The 26,666-nt window shown below is 38.5% G+C and overlaps 1 protein-coding gene across 6 annotated transcripts in view; it reads left to right on the top strand.

The window, feature by feature from the left end:
- Nucleotides 1–26,666, top strand: part of RABGAP1L (RAB GTPase activating protein 1 like) — a 681,088-nt gene that overhangs the window by 586,086 nt on the left and 68,336 nt on the right. Inside the window, exons 1-2 of one of the 6 annotated variants that reach the window (XM_020970533.2) lie at nucleotides 533–745; nucleotides 2,208–2,862. The exons of 4 other annotated variants lie outside the window; for them this stretch is intronic. In XM_020970533.2, coding sequence (XP_020826192.1) covers nucleotides 2,752–2,862 — 111 coding nt within the window. In that variant the 5' untranslated portion in view covers nucleotides 533–745; nucleotides 2,208–2,751. Of the gene's footprint in view, nucleotides 1–532; nucleotides 746–2,207; nucleotides 2,863–26,666 lie in introns of those variants that run through there. One more of the 6 variants, XM_078156482.1, reaches the window with a different exon arrangement.

The raw sequence follows: 26,666 nt of genomic DNA, 5'->3' as shown, positions 1-26,666 counted from the left end.
GAAAATATAAACCTCTGTTTGCAATCTTTGAGGAAGTATATTTTTAAAAATATTTTGAAATTAATATGATGATCTTAAGTGCATTTCAAATGAGGCAGGAAAAAGAACACACTGGATTTGGAATGGAATGACCTGGCTTCTAAGTCCATTTTTGCTGCTTACTCCTATGTAACCGTACACTTAACCTCTCTTGTCTATGAAATGAGGGAATTTTGATTCAATGGTCTTTTAAGATATTTTCCAAGGCTAAAATCTTATGATATTATAAATAAATAAAATGCAGTCAGCCACCTAGCCTTCTCTGTATTGTTCTTCCCTCCCTCCTTCCCTTCTGTTGACTAGGTGTAGTGATCTCATTAACAGGGAATAATAGTGTTTATTGTTGCACTGTACACCAGCTCCCTTGGTGCCTTTGTGACTGTTCAAAGGCAGTTATAATTCTCATTTGTCACTGGGTGGCTGACACAGAGAGTGAGGAATTATGGGAAGCCACTCTCTTACCTTCGACAACAGGTGTCTGTGACACTATACCTCAATCAGATATCACAGGGTACATTGGGAAGTACCAAGTCTCAGTAGCAGAGCAGAATTCCCAAGTCTGGAAGGACTGGTTTCCCCTTCAGCAAAAGGTGCTACAAGACAGACAGAGCTGTAGCCTTCGGGTGCTAGTGAGTGCACCAGGAAGTGGCTAGTACACTTTAAAGAACTTCTGAAAAGATCAAGGAGCATTTTAAAAGGCTATCAGGTACGAACTCTCTGAACTCCTAGTAAAATGACTCGTTTACTAATTCTAATTTTTTTTTAACCTTAGTGTTAAAGAATATAAACATCCTGGGGCAAGGGGGAAAAGTCTTTAAAGGAAAAATAGTCACTAAAGTCACAGTGCTGCCATACAGGAAAATTCTAAATGAAAATGTTAACTTGCCTTAGCAAGAGTTAAATAGAGTTGGCAGCCGTTTTAATCTTGAGGATTTCACCTCAAGTGTTGCATTTTTGCTCAATTAAGCCTATTAGAACGCTTTTCTGTTTCCTAGCAATAAGTTGTCTCCCCCCACCCCCTTTCCTGTTTAAGGGAAAGGTTTGTTTGGTTTTTAATCCAGAATGCTCCAGCTGTTGCTTAGATCTTTTCACATGCAAATTTTGCATGGTGCTATTTAAATAACCTCGTTCATCTTGGTAAGAGATACACCAGAAAAAATAGGGAGACTGGAGGGGAGGAGGGGAAGAGGAGGACGCCTTAGGGCTTATCCTGTTTTTGTTCTGGAAAGCAAAACGGTGACAACTCAGTGTCTTTGCTGCTGGTCATTTGGAGAGAGATTTCCATATGGCCAGTAGTCTTCTGGATTTGGGACTCCCACCATTGACAAATTTGAAGGGATACCCTTCCAACAGATCCAGCTCTTCAGTACTACTTTAGGATAGGGTTTTTATATTGAAGGCTACATCTTATCAAGTGATACAATCACTTTAAATACAGGTTTCGAAGGCATTTGTTCTGCATTTTGTTTTTCTCATCACTTCATCCTTCCCCCATAGAGCAGCATATAGATGGTATTCTCTATGAGACCATTTAAATAACTTTTTTAATAGCAATTTTAAAGAACTTTCAAAATTCATCTCTCACCCTGTTTTCTTTCATTAGAGATATTTACGGAAGTTCTTTGCCTTCCACAGCTGAACCTTTTCCTTGTGTCTCGCTGAGGCATTAACCAACCATGGCTGTCCTCTTCTCAGTTTTGTAATTAAAAGTAAATCTACCCTTGAAAATCAGTGATAAAGAAAATTAAACTTGTGGGAGGAGATTTATGTTGTTTTTCTTTTGTATAAAATAAAATGCAAGGAGTCTTTCTTTCCAAGAATGGTTTGTTTTGATTAGAAATACTTGCCTTTCTCTAAGCAAGTACCTTATAATTTTTCAAGCAGTAAACTCTACTTTTTGGAGAAAACAGAAAGCCAGATTAAGAACTCTTGTTGAAAGCTTTTGGATGTCAGGTTTTGGTTTTGGTTTTGTTTTTTTCCCCCCCTTGGAGGGCTGGAGGTTGGGGTGTGGTTATTGTTACTATCCATATACCATTTTGTGTTTTTGCAACTTTTAAAAAATGCTGTGAGAGAAAAGGCTTTTTTTCTGCAATGTGGAAGATATTTTCAAATTCGTGGCTCTTTAAAAACTAAAAGTTGTCATCCCATCCTTTCCTTTGAACATGCAGAATTAACAAGAAGTACCTTAAGAAACTCTTTCAGTCCCCCAAGAAGAAGAATCTTCATGTAGAGACGTACTGGACAAAGATGGACTGTTAAGAAGAATTTTATTTTGGTTGAAATTTTCATCTTCCTACCAAGAACTGAAAAACTTTAACAGTTACCTTTTTCTTAGTGGGTGTTCAGTTTCTAATATTAACTAAGAGATTTTTTTTTTCTGAGATTTGAGGAAAAATTTCAGAAACTGAATTTTCCAAGTCCTGAGTTGAGAATGAAAGTTGAATTTATACCATTCACTTCCTACAGAGATAACAGCAACCTCCCTTATTCTTCCCACCAGGGGTGAACTGCAAGACAAGGCTTTGGCATCTATCTTTTCTTTCTTTCTTTTTTTTTTTTTGGTTTGTGACACTCCACCCACTCTAGCTTCTTCAGGTGGGTGTGTTCATTGGCACTGAGCTTGCAGCAAGATTTTTCTTTGGATAGTGAACCTGGTCTGGCTCTGGTGCAGTTGTTGCTGCTGCTGCTGCTGTTGGGAAGCCAGCTGGCAAGATGATGGAAGAAATCTCCATAATGGTAGCCTACGATGCCCATGTTTTTAGCCAGCTGTATGATGAGGACTTCCTTACAAGTCTTGTGGCAATCAGCAAACCCAAAACTCTGGTAGGTGATGCTTCATGGAACTAATGTGGATATAGGTATGAGCATCCATGTCTAATAGAGTAATCACTCTTGCTGCAGCCAAATTTTAATTTATTGGGGATGAAAATAAGAGTATTGCTTGTGGGTTCAAGTACAGAAAAGAGTGGGAACCTACGTTTTTTCTTTGGCTTTTACACACTATATACTATTGTAAAACATTTGGAATAGTACAGAGTATGTGTGTAGATAGATATATTAAATTTTAGGTAGATTATTTAAGGTGTGCTAATAGTGAAAGAATTTTTGAATTGGAAAACTAGTTGGTCCAAAGTACCTGCCACATATGTGTGTATGTAAATAGATATAAATTTAGATATAGTTACATGTGTGTGGACATACAAATACCAAAATGTGTGTATGTGTGTCTATGTGTATATATGTATATGTATATATTCACACATACATATATATATATGATCCTGTATAAACAAGTACATACATATATGAGCATATTGTGTTTATATCCACACAAGAGGTACAGTCATTTGCATACTTATATTTCTTCCTCTTTGCAGTGGTATTTCTCGTAAGTGGACAATAACAGAAATACTCTAAATGTATGTTCAGTTAAATAACTAACCCAGATAATTTTAATTTTCAGACTCTACAAATTGTTACTTGTCTTGGGAATGATTGTGAAAATATTCTGTGGTCCAGTTTTGTTTGGGATTTCATGTTTGTGAAATATTTCAACCATTTTCTAAAGACTAAGGTGGAAAGGATTTTTTGTTTCTAGTTCTTGTCCTCACAACCAGCGGATAGAAAAAGGATATGTTTGGTGTTTGGTTATCTGAGCTCTGAGATTGCAGGTGACCAACCCTCCAGACTTTATGCAAACTTTCCAAAGTATTGTGAATATGCCGAAATTTAAAGTGAGGGACAATCAGTAGAGAAATACTGTCCTCTGACAAGGTCAGAGTGTGCCAGGTATGTAAACTACTTGCTAGAGGGTGGGTTTGATTCCACCAAAATTCATCTGTCTCTAGAGGGATCTGATATTTTAGGGCAGTGGTTCATTCACACAGATAAATTGGGCCCATTGTGTACTGTTTAGACTTAAAACATAGTTTGTTTAAATCTTTGTTTCCCTTTGGATAGCTTCTGCCATATGGAAACACTAAAGTCTAATTTAAACCAATCCTGTTAGGTAGGTAGGCTGAGCTACTCCTACTCCCATTATTATAGGAAAGAAGGGTTGGTTTGACTTGTCTTAGGTGACATAAAAAATCTGGGTCTACCTGGGAATTGGATGAACGTCTTCTGACTCAGTCTGTGCTGCCATTACTGTGTCATGCTGCTCCTGTATAACGAAACAAGTACATACAAATAATGTGTACATCTGTAGCCAATATTTATAATTGTTGACATTCATATAGCCCTTTAAATTTCATAAATCTCTGCTCACAATAACCTTCTGAGGCTGGGCGTGTCTTATCCCCATTTCACAGACAAGGAGACTGAGGCTCAGAAGTGACTTGCCCTAGGTCACACGGCTAGTAACTCAAGCCCATATCTGTTGGCACTTTATCTAAAATTTACTATCAGAAGGGGAAGCTAGGTGGCGCAGTAGATAGAGCCCCGGTCTTGGAGTCAGGAGGACCTGAATTCAAATGCGGCCTCAGATACTTGACACTTACTAGCTGTGTGACTGGGGCAAGTCACTTAACCTTGATTGCCTCTTCCAAAAAAAAAAAAAGCAGAACAAATTTACTATAAGAGTCATTGAAGTATATATGGATGATCCTGAAAACACACTTTGCCTAATAATTTCAAACCATTTCTTTTTAAATCAGAACTGCTTGTAAATACCCAACTTGAGTTTTGTCTTTTTTCCCTGTCCCTGAATCCCCTCTTCAAAAGAAGCTAACAATAGCAACTTTTCTTACCTACTGATTACATAATGAAAACCTGGCATCCTTCTTCTGGTAAAGTGGCCTTATTGTGTATCTATTGTTGCTCTTGTGGGGTGGGTGTGGGGGGCTGTCAGTTGGTTCTGCAGTCCAAGCATGGAGTCCTTACAATGGTTACACTGTTGTGAAGGAACAATGCCTCTGAACCTTAGTCTGGCAGTTCTTTAACCATTCACATATACTACACACACACACACACACACACACACACACACACACACACACACACACACACACACACACACTCTCTCTCTCTCTCTCTCTCTCTCCTCTCTCTCCTCTCTCTCTCTCTCTCTCTCTCTGTCTCTGTCTCTTTAATAGATGCTTACGCCTAATACATTGCCTACCCGTAAACACCCTTCTTGGCTCTAACAACCTCTGACAGACAGTCCCTTCAAGTGTCTCTTCAGTCTCTCAAGGCAAAATGGTCCTTCAGATTTTGGCCACGAGCCTGGCAAGGCAAGGAATGCTATTGCCCTGTAAATAGGTTATCACACTTTCTAATAATAAAGGTGAGGTGGCTAGTGGTTTACATTGTATCCTCTCGGTTTGCATTGTGTCTGCTCTGTGAGATTCTTAATTTTTTTTTTTTACCAGTTGAGAAATTACAGAGTGCTGGGCAGTTTTCCTTTGAAATGTTGATTTGGTGCAGCTGTAAAAGCTATAATAGAATATTTGCCATCTCCTTGTGATTCAGTATTGATTCTTCTTTTATGTGAGGTAGAGGCTCTTAAAATTATGGTCAGGAAGCATCACTATATGAAAGAGAGATAAACACTCATGGATTTTCTCAGTATGAAATCCATTGTTTGCTACATGGTTTGATTTATTGCTGTGCAATGAAGTATGCTACGTTCCTGCCATTATAAAAATTGACTTTAGGGATAGGATAAATATCTAGGTATTATTTCTAAAGCTATTCAGTAGTCTCCTAGCATTAATTGAATTCCATTATGGAATTAGACTTCATTTATTAGTGGAATGTCTCTGCTCTTATGAGGGATAGTGAAATCCTATTAACAGTGATTTTCAAAAGTGAATTCTAGACATTTTCTTGGTGGCAATTACCTATACCTTAACCTTGAACTTGTCCTCTGCCCAGTCTTCCTCTACAGAGAAAAGAAAAATTGGCATAAGAAAATTTTGTAACTCAGGTACAGCCAGGGTAAAAAAGCTAAAAAGTGTTCCTGGGGGAAAAAAGATTCGGCAGGTTATTTGCCAGAACAAGTGACACAAAAACCTAGAGTCATTTTTTTTTGTGACTAGCAGAAAGAATATTTTAATAGCTAAGAATTTATAGTCATTTGACAGACTGAAAAGGCTCTGATGGATACAAGTAGAAAAATAACTTAGAATGAGGACAGATTTGAGATCCATTATTGTTAATCAGGCCTAATAATAATCTTACATTATAATAATGCCTTATAATTTACAAAACACTTTGCATATGTTATCACATTTATTCCTCAGCTTCAGTCTACCCAGTAAGGTAGATTATTAGAGGCATTTTTATCCCCCATTACAACTCAGAAAGGTTGTGACTTGCCTAAGGTAATGCCCCAGCTTGTATTTGAATTCTAGCTTTCTGTTTTCTAATTTAATGTTCTTTTTACTCTTTCTGTGCTGTTCTCCCCCCCCATCCTTTCATATGCAATTTCCTTACTGTATAGAGCTTGTACTTATAGCCAGCCCATCAGCCATATTTAAATAAAATTGATAGGTCCTTTCTCTGTTCTGCCTGGAATGACCTTTTAAACCATGTGGGTGGTAGGTATTTTACATTGATTTCAAATCCATCTCCACCTCTCTATTGTTAGTAATCTTTCTACCTGTGTCTAATAAGTTTGGGAGAAATCCAAGTAATTTCATTTCTTTACCTTGAGCAACAGAGAAGATAAGAAGGTTATTTGAATCTTTAAATTCTTTGAGTTCAAAATGTATATTTTAAGACTTTTAAAGACTCACATATATCTAAGTTTTGCAAGTCTAATAGAATGCACTTTCTGACCAGCTTGTTCATTTAAAGGTAAATATTAATTTTGTCCTATCAAACTTTTCATCCTGTTATCTTGATCAGGTACTGGTTAGGTTAGATAACCTCTGACTTTCCTTCCAAATGAGATTCTGTGCTATTAATATAAATTCACATAGGAATCCACCATTAAGTACATATTAGCTGATAATATACTTCCTGAAAATTGTTGCTAGAATATCTGAAATCATTATTAGTTAAATTCCAGGAATCCCAGAGTCTTCTTAGAAATATAAATTTGTGGGAATAATTCATTTTTTACCTTGAGGGGAAACCCCAAGCACCCAGAACTTAACGAGACATCATCAAGGTGTCATAGGTCAATCTATAACTGGCCTAACCTTGCCCTTTCTGTGCTTTCCCTATTACTTTCTGGCAACCAAACCTATGTGGGCAAAGGAGATTTTGTTTTTGCTCTTCCTTGGAGAGTTGTTTGAAACTCCTGTTCAGACCAGTCCTGCTCTTCCCATTATCCATCTACCTCCCACCCATTCCATCTCTATCTTCATCACCAGCTTCTTATATTTTTCTTGACCTTTGATGTTGTCCCAGATTTTTTTTCATCTTCCTTTTGTGAGTCTTTTTCTATTAGACTGTAAGCTCCCTGAGGGTTGGGATTGTCTTTCTTCAAATAGGCCTTCTCGTTTGACAACCTTATTCACTTCCTTGTTTGCAGTGACCACTTCTGTGCAAATGTGGCTCAGATCCATATCTTCAGTACTGACTGTTCTTTTGAGAGGTTCCCAAAGTGGGAGACACTGCCCTTCCGCAAGATCCCGAGGGGCGTAGTAGCCTGGGGTACAGTTGGGGAGTGTTGAATAAAAATAAGGGGTGGTGGAAGTTCGTGCATTATTTTGCAATAATTATTTATCCATATGTTATAATTCCCTACTAGACCATAAACTTCCTGTGGGCAGAGACAGGGCCTTATCTAAATTTTGCCTATTCCCCAACATTAGCAAAATTTTCTGTACACTTAGGTGCTTAATAAATATTTATGGAATGGCTCATTCTTTTTCATGTTGATGACTTCTCCCTATTGCACAGGTTAGAAAATAAGAAATAAGGATTAAGGGTCATTGACTATTTTTTCTTTTAACTGGAAAATAGTTGACTGCATTCTGCATCCTTTCTGGTTTATTTTAAATTAATGTAACTTGAGTTGACTAATTCTTGAGACTCATTTGATTCTTTCATTTTACATATAATCCCTCCCTCCCTCCCTTCCTCCCTTCCTTCTTCCTTCTTCCCTCCTTCCCTCCATTTATTCCTTCCTTTGTTCCCTCCTCCTTTCCTTCCTCCCTCCCTTCCTTCCTTCCTCTCTTCCTCCCTCTCATCATTTCTTATGCCCCCAATATAGTCACATACCACAGTTTGTTCATTTCCCCCAACTTGATAGGTACCTACTTTGTTTCTGTTTCCTTGCTACAGGTTTGTAGCTGTATTGTATTCTGTCTTGGATAGACTATATCTAGAATATTTTGTTCATTTCTGAGCACAGTGTCATGAATGGTATTCATAAAAGGACAACCAGGGTAGTGAAAGAATTGGAAACATGACCTACAAGTTTCAGTTTTTAAAATTCCATTTCTCCAGCCTAGGGAAGATGTAGTCACTCAGGGAGGCACTATAGCTCTATTTTCAAGTATTTGAAAGATACTTGTCTTGTGGAAGAAGGTTTAAACTTGGTCTGCTTGGACCCAGAGAACAGAGCTAGAAGCTCTAGGTGGAGGCTGCAGAGAGGCAGATTTCCTTGCTATAAGGGAACAAATCATCCCTTAACAATTAAAGCTGTCCAGAAGTGAAAAGGAAAAGGTAGGTTCAAATAAAAAATAAATGAGCACTCACTGGGGATGCTGTAGACAGGGGTTCTTAACTTGGGATCTATGAACTTCTTAAAAATAACATTGATAACTATATTTCATCAGTTTATAATCCTATGTATGTTATTTTCTAAATTTAAAAACATTCTGAGAAGTCAGCTAACAGTCAGTTAACAATCATTCATAAAGTACTTTTTACATGCCTGGCAATGTATTAAGTGCTGGGAATACAAAGGGGAAAAAAGTGTCAAGGAGCTTATGGGGAAGCTAGCATGCAAACAGCCATACAAAAACAAGAATACAGCATAAACTGGGGATAACCAATAGAGGGAAGGTGCCAGCATTAAGAGAACATCAGGAAGTCTTCTATAAGAAGCCTTGACCTCTGCTGTCTTTCACACTGGTCACTCTCTCCCCCTTGATACTCTCTTCTCTCTAGGTTTTTGGGGCACCACTCTGTCCTAGTTCTCCTCCTCCCTGACGGCTCTTTCTCTTTCTCCTTTGCTGTATCCTCATCTAGCTCACACTCTCTAACTGTGGGTGTCCTCAGGCTTCTATCCTGGGCCCTCCTCTCTTCACCCTCTATACGACTTCACTTGGTGATCTCATCAGCTTTCCTGCCCCAGTCTCTGTTGATCTCAGTCTCACATCTTCAGCTGCCTTTCAGACACTTCAAATTGGATGTTCAATAGAAATCTTAAACTCAATATGACCAAAACAGAACTCATTCTCTTTCTCCAAACCTTCCTTCCCCACTGACCTTCCTTCTTACTGTAGAGGGCAACGCCATGCTCCCAGTCCCTTGTTCAGTTAGCCTGGATTCCTCACTCTCTCACTCTCTCACTCTCCCTCTTCCCCATATCCAAGTTGTTCCCAAAGGCCTGTTGATGTCCCCTTTGCAACATCTCTCAAATCACCCCCTTCTCTCCTCTAATACTGTCTCCAGTCTGGCACAGGCCCTTCCTTATCACCTCATGCCTGGATTATTGCAATAGCATGATGGTAGGTCTGCCTACCTTAAGCCTCTCCCCACTCCAATCCATTCTCCATTCAGCCACTAAAGTGATTTTCCTAAAACGCAGGTCTGATCACGTCACCTTCCTAATCAGGAAACTCCAGTAACTTCCTATTACCTCCAGGAACAAACACAAAATGCTCTGTTTGGCATTCAAAGCCCCCTCCTATCTTTTCAGTCTTTTTACATCTTATTCCCAAACAAACTCCAGTGACACTAGACACCTGGCTGTTCCATGAACAAGACAGTCTGGCTATCTCCCATACCTGGAATGCTCTCCTTCCTTCACTGTGACTACTGACCTCCCTGGCTTTCTTTAATTCCCAAATAAAATCTCACCTTCTACAGGAAGCCTTCCTCGACCTTCTTAATTCCATTGCCTTCCCTCTGTTACTTCCTATTCATCATATATATAGCTTGCCTTGTATATATCTGTTTGCATGTTGTCTCCTCCATTAGATTGGAATCTCTTTGAGGGCAGGGACTGTCTTTGCATTCTTTTTGTATCCCCAGTGCTTAGAACAGTGCCTGGCACATAATAGGTGCTTAATAAATATTTATTGGTTGATTGATTGATAGAAGGTAGGATTTTAGCTGGGACTTAAAAGGAAGCCAGGAAACCTAGGAGATGGAGATAAGAATGGAGACAAATTGAGACATGAGGGACAGTTAGTAAAATCCTTCCAGAAATCTTTGTACACCACCTAGCCCATTGCTTTAGACAACACAATGCCAAATATTCTAGGGAATCATCACTTCTTTGAGTTTCAATTCAAGATAGAGATGGAGAACTCTCATTACTTTTTCTCCCCATCAGTTTGCCTGTGTAAGAAGTGTGAATGTGTTGTCTAAATACATCGTTGTGGCTAGCAAGTGGCGTGAATGATCTGGCCTACCTCAGGTCTGGCAAGTGGAAGGAGCTCCACACTTCTCTATAGTGGAGGGGCTGGCAAGATGTAGGACTGCTGGGCCCTTAAGTTGAGTTAGGATTTTTCCCATTGGAAATGTACCAGCATGGGCAACCTAAGGAGATGTACCAGCATGGGCAACCTAAGGAGAACTGATTTCTGATTCGATCAGTAATGTCTATTTCAGTTATAAATGGTTCATAGCCAGAAGCCCTGGGCTTTTCCTGCTGATTCAGTTTATGCAAGATCAGAGGTAATAATTCACATATTCTGTGCTGAAGGAGAACAATAAGATTTCACCCAGTGTTTTGAGGGAAGGTAGGACAAACCAGCCAGCTGTTTCACAATACCTCAGGGCTGTCTGAGATGTTCACTGTTAGTGACATGTAGTGAATCAGCTATAATTAGAAGGGAAATCTAGGAGTATTGACATTATCCACATGCAAGTGGGAAGACTTATATGATCATAGGGTGAAATAAAAAGGACCAAGAGAGCAACTTATAGGATAACCACAATAATGTAAAGGAAATTGACTTTGGAAAAACTACAGAACTTTTAATTAATGCTGTAGCCATTCATGACTTTAGAATTTCGCCTACCTCTAGGCAGAAAGATTGTGGACTGGAGGTGCAGAATAGGACCTGATCTCTCAATGTATGGAATTGTGTTTCTTGACTATACTTATTTGTTACAAGGGAAGCCTTCTAATTGGGAGTGGGGTGGGGCTCAGAGAGGAGTAAGTGGGTAGATAGGGATGCAAAAAGGGATAAAAGCATGAACAGAACATTTCAAAAATACATGGAAGAAAACAAAAAGTTCAAGGTTAACACACAGGACAGTTTTGTTGATATGGTGTCAGATTTAGTATATACACGTTTTAAAAGGACACAAGTTCACATTTTCATATTCGGTCCTTTATTATACTGATTTATATTCATGTTTGGTGATTGTTAAGCTTATAATAAAAAAGAAAGGACGCAAACATCCTGAATTGTTAGCGAAGCAAAAACTTTATTTGATTTAAGCCCCTCTTGGAAACTTTGTCTGACACCTGGCATTAATATCCAGTTATCCTCCTATCATCTCTTCCCTCACTTAGAAGCTTATCTAGCAGTCACATGACCAACACAGTCAATTTATTGCCCTGTGGCCAGCAAGCATCAAAATCCGATTGGTTATCACTGTTCCATCAGAGCAGAGATATCTAACGGCATTTTACAAACACATATATATCCACAAACTTGTGAAGTTTGCATGACTAGGTAAAAAGGTGATGAGTGGAAAAGAGATGTGAAACAAAAAGGTGACTTGGAACTTTATGGTTCTCAGAAACCCTGGCCATGGCAGCAAAGACTATTCATGAACTATGAGCTGCAGAGAACTTGGCTTCTGAAGATGCTGCAATCCATGACGTTCAGGGGCTTTTGTGTTTCAGAAAGTCATGAGTATGGGATTTGACATTTAGGAAGTAGAGACTCACTGGAAATAAGAGTTTAGCCAAAAGAAACAATGCTATACTGTTTCACAGTATCTAAATGTGCTATATTTATGGTTATCAAGGAATATCCTCCCATTTTTACTTCAAGAGCATCAATAAAATAATTTTAACATATACAGAAGAAAACAAAAAGTTCTGAAGAGGACATAAACACAATTTTGTTAATATTATGTTACATGCAATATATATTAACAATGACGTTTTTCATAGTTAATATACAGTTACAATTTTTTTTAACTTCAGGGAACTATGATTTCATTGGTGTGGGTGTTTCCTCTATTCACACAATTTGAAATCCCTTCATTTGAAAAGTTAGGAAGCTGAGGCATAGAAAGGTTAATTGACTTCATTCCAACCACAGAACTCATGCCAGAGCTGGGCCTAAAATCTAGATCTCCTAAATTGAAGTCTCCTGTTCTTTCCACTACCCCTTGGATCCTTAGGTTCCTTCCTATTAGTGAAACAGGAAACATTTCCCCCATTTAAAGTAATGTGATTCTCTATAAATAGGCAGTCTAAACATCAATTTGAAATTGAGAGAAGATTTAAAACAAATATATGCAATTCTAAGTTATGTCTTTACCATTTGAGAGCTATACAAGTAAATGGAATTCAGAATGACAAAGCTGTCCTAGGAATGTGGGGGATAGAAGAGAGGGATAGATCTGAATATATGTAATACAACTGTGTGGTACATCAAAGTTGGCTGGATTCCAAGTTCATCTCTGAGGTAAAAAGGACATTCCCATAGGTACTTCAGGGAAATAATCACAGAGAATGGGAATAGGGGTACAAAATAAAAGAATATTTAGGGCACCTGAAGTAGGTTTGTTAGAAGATCAAAGAGAAAAGGAAAGTTTGTTGGTTAGCAAACTCTTGCCAAGAGAGAACTTTCCACCCAGTCTTTCTTTCCAGTGCCATATCTTTTGGTAATCTTTCCAAAGCAATAAAATGATACCCCTCCTCCTTTCTACCCTATCACTTTTCTCACCCCAGGAAATGAGCCAAGCCATTCTATTCACCTGATAGGTGGTGAGTCTGTTAAGTGGGGATAATGATACCTTCCTGCCTTACAGGATTGTATAATATATAGCAATTTGAAAAGTATTGAGTGCTGTAGAAATGATGTGGTTTATTATTATCCTGAAATGGAGAGCCACCTATCACCTCTCTTAAAAGAATGCATAAGATTCAATGCAGTGTCCCTCAAAAGATTCCTTGAGTAGGTCATAGAAAAATGTTGATCCTACTTCATCTTCTTCAGGGACAGAATGGCTTTTAAAAGACTTTCCATTTGTTTTTAATTTTACATAAAGTTACCATGTGAGTTAATGTACTACAACATCAACTTCACCAGTCTTTGGCCTTTAGCACCACAGTTCCTGAGACATAGTAAATTCTTAATAAATGATTGTTGACTTGTTGACTTGACTGGACCAACCTAGAAGGATTTCTCCCACTATTGGCACCAGTTTGTTATGAAACAGTCATGATTTGGTGGATAGAGAGCCAGCCTTGGAGCCAAGAAGACTTGGGTTCAAGTCCCCATTGACACATTCTAACTGTGTGACCCTGTGCAAACCACTTAACCTTTCAGTTCTCCAGTCAAGGCAACTGTTTAAGATTCTACATGGCAAAGAGGATGCTGAACTCTGTTGGTGGAGGATATTTCCTCATCTGGGAGATCACACTACCAATGAATCAGAGGTCCAGTCCTTTTTCCCATTCCTTGTTTTAGAAGTGAGCCTGGAAGTGCCATACTGATGGGATGACATCATTTCCAACATCATATTGGCCCACTATTAGACTGGGCTGGGGGAGATAGAATGACCTCCCTTTGCTACTTTAAGATAACCATTTTATAAGAAGAGGAGAAGAAGAAGAAGAAGAAGCAGAGTAGATGAAGATGGACCTGTCTGCTGACTCTTCTGAGGGAAAAATAGTTTGATTTCGTTTCTTGCTTTTACCTTCAGATCCGAGGATGAGGCTAGGGAGAAGGCAAAGGATACCTGTAACTTGAGGGAGAGTAGAGATAACAAAGTAAGGGGGAAAAGAAACAGATCTTACAAATGGGAACAGTAGATATTTAGTAAATAGTACAGTGTGATCTTCTGGATTGGTGAAAGCCCATCCATACAATGATTTCACTAGGAAAGGTGCCTCTGTATCTTGTCTGTATGTTTATTTGACAAAGTCTCATCATCCTAATAGCATCACGAAGAATGCTTAGCATATATACTTTGCAAAGGCATTTGTTATTTCACGCCGTGTTACTCTTGTTAACAGAATCCTGATCTTTATTACTTTAATTTTGTAACAGTGATGAAAAGGTTAGAAATAAAGGTTTTCCTTAATCGGTGAAGGCTGGTCTTGCAGATGAAAGCCTGCTTTATTTAACACCTTCAGATGCAGTATTGTAATCCAGCTTTTACTCATTGGCTTTGAGTTGATGTCTGTTATTAAGCCAGTTACTCATTTCTGAACCCTGAAGTCCTTTATGTAGCCTTGCTCTGCATACAAAGAGAGGCGTTTTGTATTAAGTATAAAAAGAGTGACTGTACCTTATTTCACAGGGTCGTACAAGTGAGTATTGTACCAATAGATGTGATTTCTCAATACAGTAACGCAAAATATATATATCCAAGCAGAGCTGGAGTTAATTATAAAATAAAACATGGACTAGATAAAGATTCAGCAAGACTCCCAGGAAAAATCCATTTAAGGGAAGGTCACAGAAGTTAGCTTATATTACTAGGCATCTTCTGACAATTTCCTTAACAGAACAGTTATTTCAGTAGTATTCGCATAGTAGGGATTTTGTATTGGGATCCTGACACATTAGCAAGTTTGATTATAAGTAAAAGAATTCATTGGAAGAATTAGGCTAAATTTTTTTCATTGATACTTCAATACATACTTGGGGAGGTAAATGTAATTTCCAGTTCTGAAGATCTTACTAGAAATGTGTAACAGAATAATAACATAAGACGCTTTAACTTTCCTCAGTGTCTCTCATCCCATGTCAGGGCAAAGTTGAAATTTAAGTTGAGTAGACATATGACTTCCCCGTTGGTCCTTTGAGCTGCCTGCTCCTTCCATTTCTAGTACCTTTACATTGTCAGAGACCATTTAATTATTAATGAAGAAGCAGTTAAACATTTAAACACTGGATTGTAATAATCCTTTGCCATTGAGGAATATAAATGAAATGCATTATTCAGAGAACTAGAATTACTGGCCTTATCAGTTGCAAAAAAGTTATACTCAACTTGACAGCTTATCTTAATGGAGCTATTTTACAGTTATGATATTCAGTAATGAAACTATTAAGAGTCTTTTCATCTATGAAAGTTTTGTTGGTGGTAATGGAGGAATTTTTTTAGAGAAAAATAATTGTCACCTAAATTAATTGTATATAGAATTAGAGGGACAGAGCTAGTTCAAAATATTCCAAATATGCCTGGCTGGAAAGATTCGTAAGATTCAAATTGTGAGAGGAGGGCTTGCCTTTCCCAGGCAGATTATTTGGACAACAGTGGAGTTACTGGAGTAGAGAAAGCATAGGAGGCATGCTCTGTTATGCAGGAAGCATGTGCTGAGACCAGGTAGTCAAAGTACAACTGGTTTCATTTGGGTAGAACCCCAAAATAAATTGATAAGGAATTTTATAAAACAAGAAGCAATAATAATGTTAGCATATGTTTATAGTAGTCATTAGGTTTCCAAGGTACTTTACACATTTTAGCTCATTTGAGCCCCAAAACAAGTCAGTACGATACTACTTCAGGTATTATTATCTCCATTCCCTAGATGAGAAAACCAAGACTTGAAGGGGTTAACCTACCTGTGGTCACATACCCAGTATCAGATCTCTTTTGACTCCAAATCTAGCACTCTTGTCAGTCAGGGCATATATGTTAAGTGCCTAAACACGCTAAGGCAACCGTCCTAAGCTATGGGGTAAATAGAAAAAAAGTGAAACAGTTCCTGCCCTCGAGAAGCTTTACATTTTTATGGAAGAAACAACACATGCATATGTAAGTGCATGCAGAATGTATACTGATGTGGGTACAAAGAGTGCTCTAAGATTAAAAATAATATTAAGGGTTACTTTCCCAGGCCCTCTGAGGGGGTTTGAGGCTCCTTCTGTAGCCCGTCCTATACCTTGAGATCCTGGAACTTGAGAGCTTCTCAGTTCCTTTTCCCTTTATCTTAAAATACCATACAGCTCCTGCCAAAAGAATTGCCTTTGTTTAGCTCCTTGCTAACCTCAGGCCCGTGAAGCTTTCACGAAATAAACCTCCCAGTGGTTATAGAGAAGGTCTCAGTGAATTCTTTCACACCTCAACCAGCTGTCCCAATTCTAAGTCTCAACACGTACCAATGAAAACAAGATAATTTTGGGGGAAAAGGGCAGTAGTACCTGGAATGATCAGGAAGAATTTCATGTAGAAAGTAGTACTTAAGCTAGCCATTGAAGTAAACCAGGCATTCCAAGAGATCCAGACGAGGAGAGAGAGCATTCCAGGCATGGGAGATAGCCAGTGCAAAAGCCCAGAGATAAGGGATGTAATGTTATTTGTGAGGAAGAGCAAGAAGGCCAGCATCCTTATGGTTAGACCATTGCATAGAGGGGAGTAATGAATAAGTCTGGAAAGAAGTTAGGAAGAACTCTAAATGTCATGCAGACTTTATATTTGATCCTAGAGGTAATAAGGAACCACTGGAGTTTTTTGAGTAGGGGCTGGCAGGGTTAGAACTGTTACTTGGGGAAAATCACTTTGGCAATGTGGAGGGTGGATGGAGAAGAGACTTGAGTCTAGCAGACCAGATACTGTGATATTTTAGGTGAGATATGATCAAGCCCTGAACTGGGCTATATGAGCAGAGAGAAGGGAGCTTATTATTGATACTGACAGTTGTTTGGGTATATGGAGTGAGACTGAGGAGGTTAGTAAATGGCCTCAGTTTTTTGGTGACATAGGAGGTCCTCAGGTCATCTGGTTGGGGAGAAGAGCAACATGAAACTGGAGGAGGAAAGACAGGTTTGGAACAGACTGTGTTGAGGAGGGGAAAAAATCAGTTAGGAATAAAAGGATTGCCTTGAAGCAGTGGGTGCCCAGTTGAGATTAGATAACATGAATAAATTTGTAGTTTATCTAGTCATCCCAGTTTCTCTGGCTCTGTTCAGGAGCATGTGAGTAGGCAACGAGGAGGTAGTTGGTGGGAGCAACTTGGGACTGAGGTTTGGCAAAAGGCAAGTATTGAAAGGCCAAGGGATCTAGTCTCAAGGGTAATTTTTAGTATTGAGCTGAAATGGTTCAAGGTGGGGAGAAGAATATAGCCAGAGCAGAGGTGATAGGCCAGGAATAGCATTTAGGGAGGGAAGCTTTTAATGATGAAGAAATAAGGCATCAGGAAAAGAAAATATAGGAGATGATAATTACATAAAAGAATTATGGAGGTTCTTGACCTTGGGAGTGGTATTATGGGTGATGACAAGATCAAGGGTGTGAACATGCCTGTTCACAACCATGCTGCCTCTCTTGGGAAGAATAATAACTTTTTTAAAAAAAATACTATGCAAAGAAGGTGTTCAGAGTAACACATTTTCTACTTTTTTATTGGTTGGCTATTTTTTAAAACATGGTTTTATTATTACTTAGAACATTTTTGCCAGCTCCAAGTGTTCGCACATCCCAGGTGTTTGGGGAAAGATTTTTTTTTTGAGGGGGAAGACAAAGCTGGATTTCTTTCATTTAGTGCTCTAAGTCCATGAAATATGTATCTAGTGAGAAGTGGGGAACTGTTACACTGAGACCAGGAATAGAATATGTGTTAATGTATATTGAGTCACCAAGTATCATGTCACATGTACCTTATACCCTGTCATGGACCCACAGATATTTGGCATATTTTACTGTTCTGCTGAAGTCTGCATATTCAATGGCTTTTTTTTTGGTGATACAGAACAGTGCACCTGTGATATGATATGAGTGTGTTCATGTCTAGAAGCAAAATGAATTCTAATCAGATGAGTTCATATTCGTACTAGGTAATAAAGCACAGGACTGAATCTATATTGCTAAGAAAAGGAGTGCTTTGTATGACAGTGAGGCTTCTGGCAATGTTAGGATATATACAATTTCTATTGAAAGGTTTGCTCTGTATTTAGAATGCAATATAATTTCTAGGTGGGTAGGATCTGGAAATAAGCCATCTGCCACATTTTAGGAAAATGATCAGGGAGTCAGTTTAGAAGACAAATGTATAAAGGGAGCTACATTTTGGGAGAAATTCAAGATTTGGCAGATGTAGGATAGCATGAAGTTAAATAGCTTTGGCTGAGTGGTTGATAGCCTTAATGGAAAACTTCATGGAAAAGATAGCTAATGGCGGAATCTAGATACATGGCTTTATAAGCCTGTGAGTTGGAACTGTCCTTTGCCTTCCCATCCCCAATGCTTAGCACAGTGCCTGGCACATAGTAGGTCTTTAATAAATGGTAGTTGTATAACAACTTGAAATTTGAGTAATTCTTTGTCATGACATTTTACATTATGAGCGTTTTTGCTTTGTTAATGTTTTATTGATTTTGGGGGGTTTTACATCCATCATTTCTGTATACCCCCCCAATATTACACCCTTTCTTGTTACGTAGAAAAACCATTAAGTGGCTTTTTTTTTAAGTGGCAAGAAGAAACAACACTTTGCGAATGTCTGTATGCAATGCATAAGCTGCACCAGTAGCCAGCCCCCACCTCTTTATTCAGAGGAGGGAGAGATATTTGGGTTTCTATGCTCCAACCCATTATTCATTGCAATTGTTTGTTACAATTAATTCAGAGTTCTGTTTCCTTTTAGTGTCATTTTAAATTACACTTATCATCACAGGGTTGTTGAATGGGGATTATTTCCATTATATCTTCCAGGGAATCTTGGGTGATTTTGATATAAAGATGGGAGACAACATATTGAAAGAGAGCCTTTAAGGAGATATTTCACTCAACCATAGCAAATACTTTTCCATAATCAACAAAGAATAAATACAATAGAATTGTATTCTTTATGAGGCAGTAAATATGTGGTCCATTGGATAATACAATGTGTTTGCTTAACTAAAGGCACTTTTAGTTTCTTTTGGTCTCCTTATTATGGCAACTGATTTATGTCAGTTAAATTTTTGCATAAACCTGTATAATTGGTGTCTGTGTCATTTCAGTACGTTAATGTAATGCAATATCACTGTCACAAAAATACAAATAATAATATAATGATGAATCTAAAACTAAGAAAAGGCATGAAATGATATGAAGAAGCACAATTAGATTTAAGTTAAATTTAAATTAATTTAATTCAGCAAATAATTAGCTGCCTACAGTATACAGATAATTGTGTGAAGTAATCAGGGACATTCAAAGCTTAGATCCTGCAAGGAAGCTTCCTTCATGAAGCATGTGGCCTAGTGAGGAGAAAAGACATATACACATATAATTTTTAAAATTACTATAATAAACATAACTAATTTAAGACTTTGAAAAACAATTTATAGATAAATGCACACTAATATGGGAATATAAGTCTGTTAAATACAGATGGGACAGAGTTAGGGAATGATTGGAGTCAATTGGGTTTCTTTTTCATTTTTGCTTTCTTGGTGAGGCAATTGGGGTTAAGTGACTTGTCCAAGGTCACACAGCTAGTAAGCAATTAGGTTTCTTTAAGTGATTTTTTAAAAAATATTTTTTATTTTTTTGGCTAGGCAGTGGGGTTAAGTGACTGGCTGAGGGTCACACATCTAACTAAGTGTTATGTGTCTGAGGCCGGCCAGTGCTCTATCCACTGTGCCACCTACCTGCCCCGCTTTAAGTGATATTTATACCATATATACAATGCAAACAAATGCAAGAGGTTTGGATTGCCAGTTGAATTAAATAATGAGCTTTGGCCTATTCTGTATAGCCATTTAAGGTTTATAATCTAGTAATGAATACATTTCTAAAGTTTATGGTACGTGTGATTAATATAGAAAATGATTAATATCTTCCCTCCCCCTCCCTTCCACTTTCAGCTATAAAATGGAGGGAAATAATAGCACCTTATTCACAAGGTAATTTGGACAGCTAGCCGACCAAATAGATAGAGTACTAGGCCTGGAGTCAGAAGACGTATCTCCCTGGGTTCAAATACAGCCTCAGACACTTATTAGCTGTGACTCTGGGCAAGTCACTTTACCCTGTTTGCCTCAGTTTCCTCATCTGTAAAATGAGCTGGAGAAGGAAATGGCAAACCACTCCAGTATCTATGCCAAGAAAACCCCAAATGGGATCACAAAGAGTCCGACATGACTAAACAACAATGAAAAACAATACAAGGTTGTAGTGAGGATGAAATGAGATATTTGTAAAGCACTTTGCAGACCTTAAAGTGCTCTGTGTTTGTTAACTGTGACTACTATGATCCTAATTCCTTCAGAGCATTGAGAAAGAGATTACTACCGTTACCTGGCTCTACCAAGGGCCACTTGTCCTTGATGGGTAACCACGTTAACTACTTCAAAGGAGGAGTCTTTCCTTGACTGATCAGAGAGAGAGGAACAGGACAAACTCTTTCAGATTAGTTCAAAGACTCTAGACTATGATCATTTAAAAATGCTCTCTTAATATTTCTAAGGGGCAGAGGAACCTTTGTTTGCCTCTAGCACAGATGTATGAAAAAATATATCTCAACTGAGTAATATCTCATGGTATGAAACATGAGAAGTAAAAGGACTGTAAATTTTGTGAATTGTTTTCTAGCAGGCTTTTACTCTATGTGATTGTTTCTTCTGTGTATCTAAATATAGATTAAAATGAACTGTTGTGAGGTTCATTGCTAGGTAGTACAGTGGTATTGTTATAGTATTAGAAGACAGGAACATTATAAATGGAAGGGAGTAAAATACCTTAAATTTAAAAAATAAAAATATTTGGAGTCAGACAAGAATTTGTGGTATTTCTACTCTAATTACACTCAGAGATCCAACTAGCGTTTTTATTTGGGAACTCAGATATGTGAAATGTTGACCAATAGCCAAAGTCAAAGTAGAGCCTTGTTAATTGTTACCTTTCTCAGCAACAAGCAATTCTAAAATGAGTTACTTAAATTTGCCCTCCCTCTACCTCCCATCCTCTTTTCTTTTCCTTCCTTTTCTTCCAGAAACCTTCTGCTCATTCTTTACCTCCATTGTATACTAATCTTTCTGGTTTAGTGTAGGTGTTCTTTAGATTATATCTACACAATATGTGGTTCTTATCACTGGGGGAGGGGGGAGAGAGAGAGAGACAGACAGACAGACAGAGACAGAGAGAGAGTGAGTTAGATTGTGTACTTGTGTGTACCTTCATCTTAGGTTTTAATTTTTTAAAACAAGAAATTCATAGCAAGCTATTTAATAAGACCAGCTTAATAAAATGAATTTCAGAGTCCTTGTTGCTAATGTAGGGTTTTATATTTACATATAGTAGTTATCCTAAGCTTCTCTTTGGCTAAAAGGGGCTTCTAATTTCTTCTACATATAAGGCTTTCTTTTCTCATATTCCTTCTGGGACTTGTCTATACCAGTATTTAGATAAGGTTTTTATAGCAGTATTAAGCCAAGTTATCACTTGATTCTGACAAGAAAGTTTGAAGTTGTTTAAAAATAAAGAGGGCATCTGTTCTAAGCTCTTACGTGCTACATTATTGAATCTGAATTACTTATCTCAACCAGTAAGAGTCCTTACATTTTTGATAGCTATCTCACAGGTATGTCTACTTCTCTATAGATACATCTTCCTCTACCTCATTGAGTAGACATTTATGCAGTTTTGTAACATTCCTTTGCATTACATATCCCAGTGCCCTGTTGTTTCATTATAGTGAACAAAATCCCTGAGGTTTTTTTTTCTGCCCCATCTGTCTTTGTGAAATGTTTTTCCTGTGTAAGTATATTTTATAATATTCTTTTTAAGACTAAACTATTAAATTGTTCTTTAAAAATTAAGTTAGGGCAGCTAGGTGGCGCAGGGGAGATAGCACCAGCTCTGAAGTCAGAAGGACCTGAGTTCAAATCTGGCCTCAGACTAAACATTTGACACTTAGTAGTTGTGTGACCTTGGGCAAGTCAACCCCAATTGCTTTAAAAAAGAAAAAGAATTAAGTTAATTAATGTTCATTAAGGAATAATGACAGTCATTCTAGAATAGATTTGAAAATACAGTGACAGTGTTCTTTATCATATAGTTATTATAGGGGTAGTTTTCTGGCAGGCATCCTATTACCTAGAAGACTAGCAGGCTCACTGATTTTTAATTTTCAAATTATTTTCATAACATGGTGGATGGATTCTTGGAATAGAAGTCAGGAAAACCTGGATTCAAATCCTGCTTTTATTTACTAGTGGATAAGTTGTTTTTGAATGTGGTTCTTAATTCTCTGGGATTTTTTTCTATGTCTTTCTAAGAAGTTTTAGGTGAGTGTATAGTATTACATAATGAACTCTAAAGCTGTAACATTCATCTCAGAATACAACTCTGGGGCAATTTTGATAGTTACATTAAGATAGGATAGAATTCATAGGGCTATAGATCTCAAAAGGACATGAAATAATCATTTAATGGCTCTCCTGATCCTGCCTTTATATAGGACTGCAGCAACATTTTCCCAGAAGGATAGTCTACCCTTTTCTTTAAAAGTTGGTAGAAAAGAGATCCTACCATCTCCCTTGATCACTTATTCCAGTGGTTCTAGTTTGGAAAGCTTCCCCACATCTAATCTCAGTCTCTTGTGTTGAAATGAAAACCTCTTCCATTTTTCCTTACTCTTAGTGGAAACAGAGAAAGGATACTTATCTCTCTCTGTTCCTTTTGTGCTTTCCTTCCAACCTCCACCATACCCTTTTCCCTTTCTCCTCAAATGAAAACTTATTCCTCCCAAACTTTTAACCATTTTTTCCTTTCTAGTTTCTCTGTAACATGCTTCAGTTATAGGGTCTAAGATTGTATGCATTATTACATTAATTGCCCAATCAGGCCTGAGAATAATTCATTCCCAAGATCATATTCATTTTTACATATCTCAGAGTCCTGTTGTTTCTTTCTGGTTCACAAAGCCCCTGAGATTTTTTCTGTTCCATCTCTGTGAAACGTTTTTCCTGCTCAAGTTGCATAACTTTCATTTTGTTTAGTTTTGTCTTCTCATTTAAATCCAGGGCACCTTTAAGGTGGGGATACTGTTAGACTTCTTTTCTATACATTGTAATACTTCATCTCAGAAGACAATTCTAAGGCATTTCTAACAGTTACATTAAAAATGACGAAGAATTCAGTCTCTGTAGAGCTAGAAATGACATGAAATAATCATTTAATGCTTCTCTTGACCCTGCTTCTTTATAGAACTACAGCAAAAAATTTCCCGAAAAGATAGCCTATCCTTTTCTTTAAAAGTTGGTAAAAAGGAGTATAGTTTACCCATTTCTTCAAAAGTTGGTAGAAAAGAGATCCTGCCGCCTCCCTCAGTCATTCATTCCGGTGGTTCTAGTTTGGAAAGTTGTCCTAAGCATGTAGTAAGTATTCAGTACTATTTGTGGGTTGGTAGATTGATTCTCCCCACTCCCATGCCCCCATTGCATTTACAGCTACCTACTTCATTAACTGATAGAAGTCATTTTGTAATCTGTTCTTTAGGATGCCTGGCATCCTGCCCTGCTCAGAATCATCAGCAAATTTTAATTGGCTGAGGGTTAGACATGCCAATAATGTTTAACTGGTCAAAAGTTCCTGAGGTTCATGGCTGTCACCCACTCTAAACATAGTTCCTGTTGAGCCTGCTAAATGTCAGCATAGCCCTGTGGACTGCTATTAAACCCAAAGGAATAGCTGTGGCTCCTTACAAACTTACACTAGGGAAGCATTACCTAATGAGTCTGACGGCCAGGCGGAGCTGAAAGCTGCCCCTTGGTTTTGCTCCATAGGCAATCTGCAATGCTGTCGACAGCTGAATCGGAAGTGGGTGAGCAGGAGTGTGATGGTGAGAGTGACTCCATGCTGTAGCCTATGCCCAGGTCTGCAGAAATGGCAAGCACATTCCTTCTAAGGCACAGCTCTGATCAACTGGAATTCAGCTAACCTTTGGGTCACTGGAGTTTTTCTCTCTCTCATTCTGAGGAGAAATAAGTCTCAAGAAATTCAATTCAGTTCAGTAAATTTTAATTGAACATAAATAATGTGCAAGGCAACATGCTAGATTCTGGGGATACAGTGTTAAAAATGAATCCCTCATGGAGAATGCAGTCATTGAAACAAAACCCATTTCCAACTTAATACATTTGAATAGTGGAATAAAATTATGCTAATCTAAAAAGAAATGAATCTCAGGTAGCATACTTTGTCCTGAGGAAAATAACATGGACAAAAATAAGGAAATATAAATATAAAACATATTAAAAGTAAATATAGACACTTGACATTTACTAGCTGTGTGACCCTGGACAAGTCACTTAACTCCATTGCCTAGTTAAAAAAAAAGTAAAATGTAAAGTGATGGGAGAGGGAAGAACACAAATAACAGGGTTTCTGGAAAAACCTGTAGGAAGGCTGAACTGAACCCTGAAGGGGGCAGGAGATTCTCAGGGGTAAAAGTGAGGAGGGGAGGGCATTCTGGGCCTGGGGACGTTGTATACAGGGGAGAGCAACTGGCTGGTTTGGCTGTGTGACAAAAAACAATATGAAGTCAGTCTGGACAAATAGGTTGAAGCCAGGTTGTGAAGCGCTTTAAATACCAAAAGAATAGTTTGTGTATTTTATCATAGAGATAATAGGTAGCTACTGAAACTTCTTAGGCAGGAGAGTAACCTGAAGAAGGGGTGAAGGGAGGGAGTAATCATTTATATAGTACCTGCAGCATGCCAGGCACTGTGCTGAGCTCTTTACAAATATTATCTCATCTGATGCTCCCAACAGACCCTGCAAAGTAAGTGCTATTATCATCCCCATTTTACAGGTGGGGAAGCTGAGGAAAACAGAGGTTAAATGGCTTGCCTGAGGTCACACAGCTAGGAAGTGCCTAAGGCCAGGTTTCCTGACTCCTGGCCCAGCACTCTATCCACTGTGCCACCAGCTGCCTCGTAACTGGTGAAGAGCGAGTTTCTAGGCTTCTTGCCACCTGTTACCCTCTCTTCTTTCCTTCTTCCAAATCAATGCACAAGTTGGTTCTTGGGACAGAACTGTCATTACTGCCTGGGGATGATGACTAAATTCAGTGAAGGCTCATAAACTAGGCCTCTTATCTCCTGTCCATTCAGACCTAGTCTAGAATCAGAGCAGAGCCATCCCAGCCTCCACACCCAGTAGTCCTGTGGCTAACCAGTTGTCTCCTCTCTACAAATACCTGTGATTTCAGAGTCAGTGGCAGCCTCTGTGAATTCTGAGACCCCTGAGACCACTCCTGTAACAGCCTTGTCTCCATTCACCTCAGCCTTACTTCTCCCTGGTTTCTGACCCTTCCATTGTGTACTCTGGAATTCCCATTCCCTCATTAACAGACTGTCTTCATATTAAATCTTTTCCTTTCACATCTCTTGCATATTCTTGTCCTCAGAGAAACCTGGCTTCTCCAGCAAGATACTTTGTCGCTGTCCACTCCCTCTAGTTCTGGATGTTCCTTTTCCCATGCCCCTAGACACACTAGGTCATGAGTCAGCCATTCAGTCAACAAGTATCTGGTGAGTATTTACTCTTTGCCTAAGCTCTGGGGATACAAAGAAAGGCATGAGGAGAAACAAGCATAAATACTCTTTGCACCTCCCTCTCATTTCCAGACTCTTCCTCTGCCACCATCATCTTTAGCCTTCTCCTTTTAACAGACAAGGCAACTGAGGATCAGAGAGGTCTGAGTTGCCCAAGCCAATTCTAGACCAGACCTGCACAACTTGGCAATAGGTAGGGTCCAAAATTCAAATAGTCTAAACTTCAGGCCCCAGATAGGTCAGACTAGAGACAGACTGAGGATGGTTGGTTGGCACAGGTCACGTAACAAAGAGGAGCATACACACAGTGGCAACCCTACATTTTTTGTGAGCTGCTCAGAATCCTTTGGTGGGCCACGTATTGTGCGGGCTTGCTCTAGATCCTAATTCATGGCTCTTATAGCATGTACTGCCTCTATGTTGAATACCCATGGGCATTTGGAATTTAACAATTTCTTTAAAACATACTTTCAGGGAATGTCAAGAATTCAGTATATATTCAGGGAATCTCCATCTTCTAAGTCCGCCTCCCTCCCCCTACACGCGCAACGTAGCTGTGGATCTACCAAATGAAGTTATCTCAAGTTCAGTGAATTCTGTATGTCTGTATGTGCCCAAAAGCATTATCCATGAGCCCCTACTGATGTGTTTGTTTTGCTAGTCAGTCAGAAGACACAATTCCAAACAAAGACGTTTAATAAAATAGCATAGTAAGAAAAGTTGTGAGAAAACATTACAAGTGTAGACACCATCCATGAAAGGGTCACATGTAGGGACCACATGTCAAGAAGCGTACGTAGAGGGAACTTGTTT

Source organism: Phascolarctos cinereus, unplaced genomic scaffold (assembly GCF_003287225.1).
Source record: "Phascolarctos cinereus isolate Bilbo 61053 unplaced genomic scaffold, phaCin_HiC Scaffold_5;HRSCAF=322, whole genome shotgun sequence".
Lineage (NCBI taxonomy): Eukaryota > Metazoa > Chordata > Mammalia > Diprotodontia > Phascolarctidae > Phascolarctos > Phascolarctos cinereus.
The sequence above is the reverse complement of the archived record's forward strand: the minus strand, read 5'-3'. Positions and strand labels throughout refer to the sequence as shown.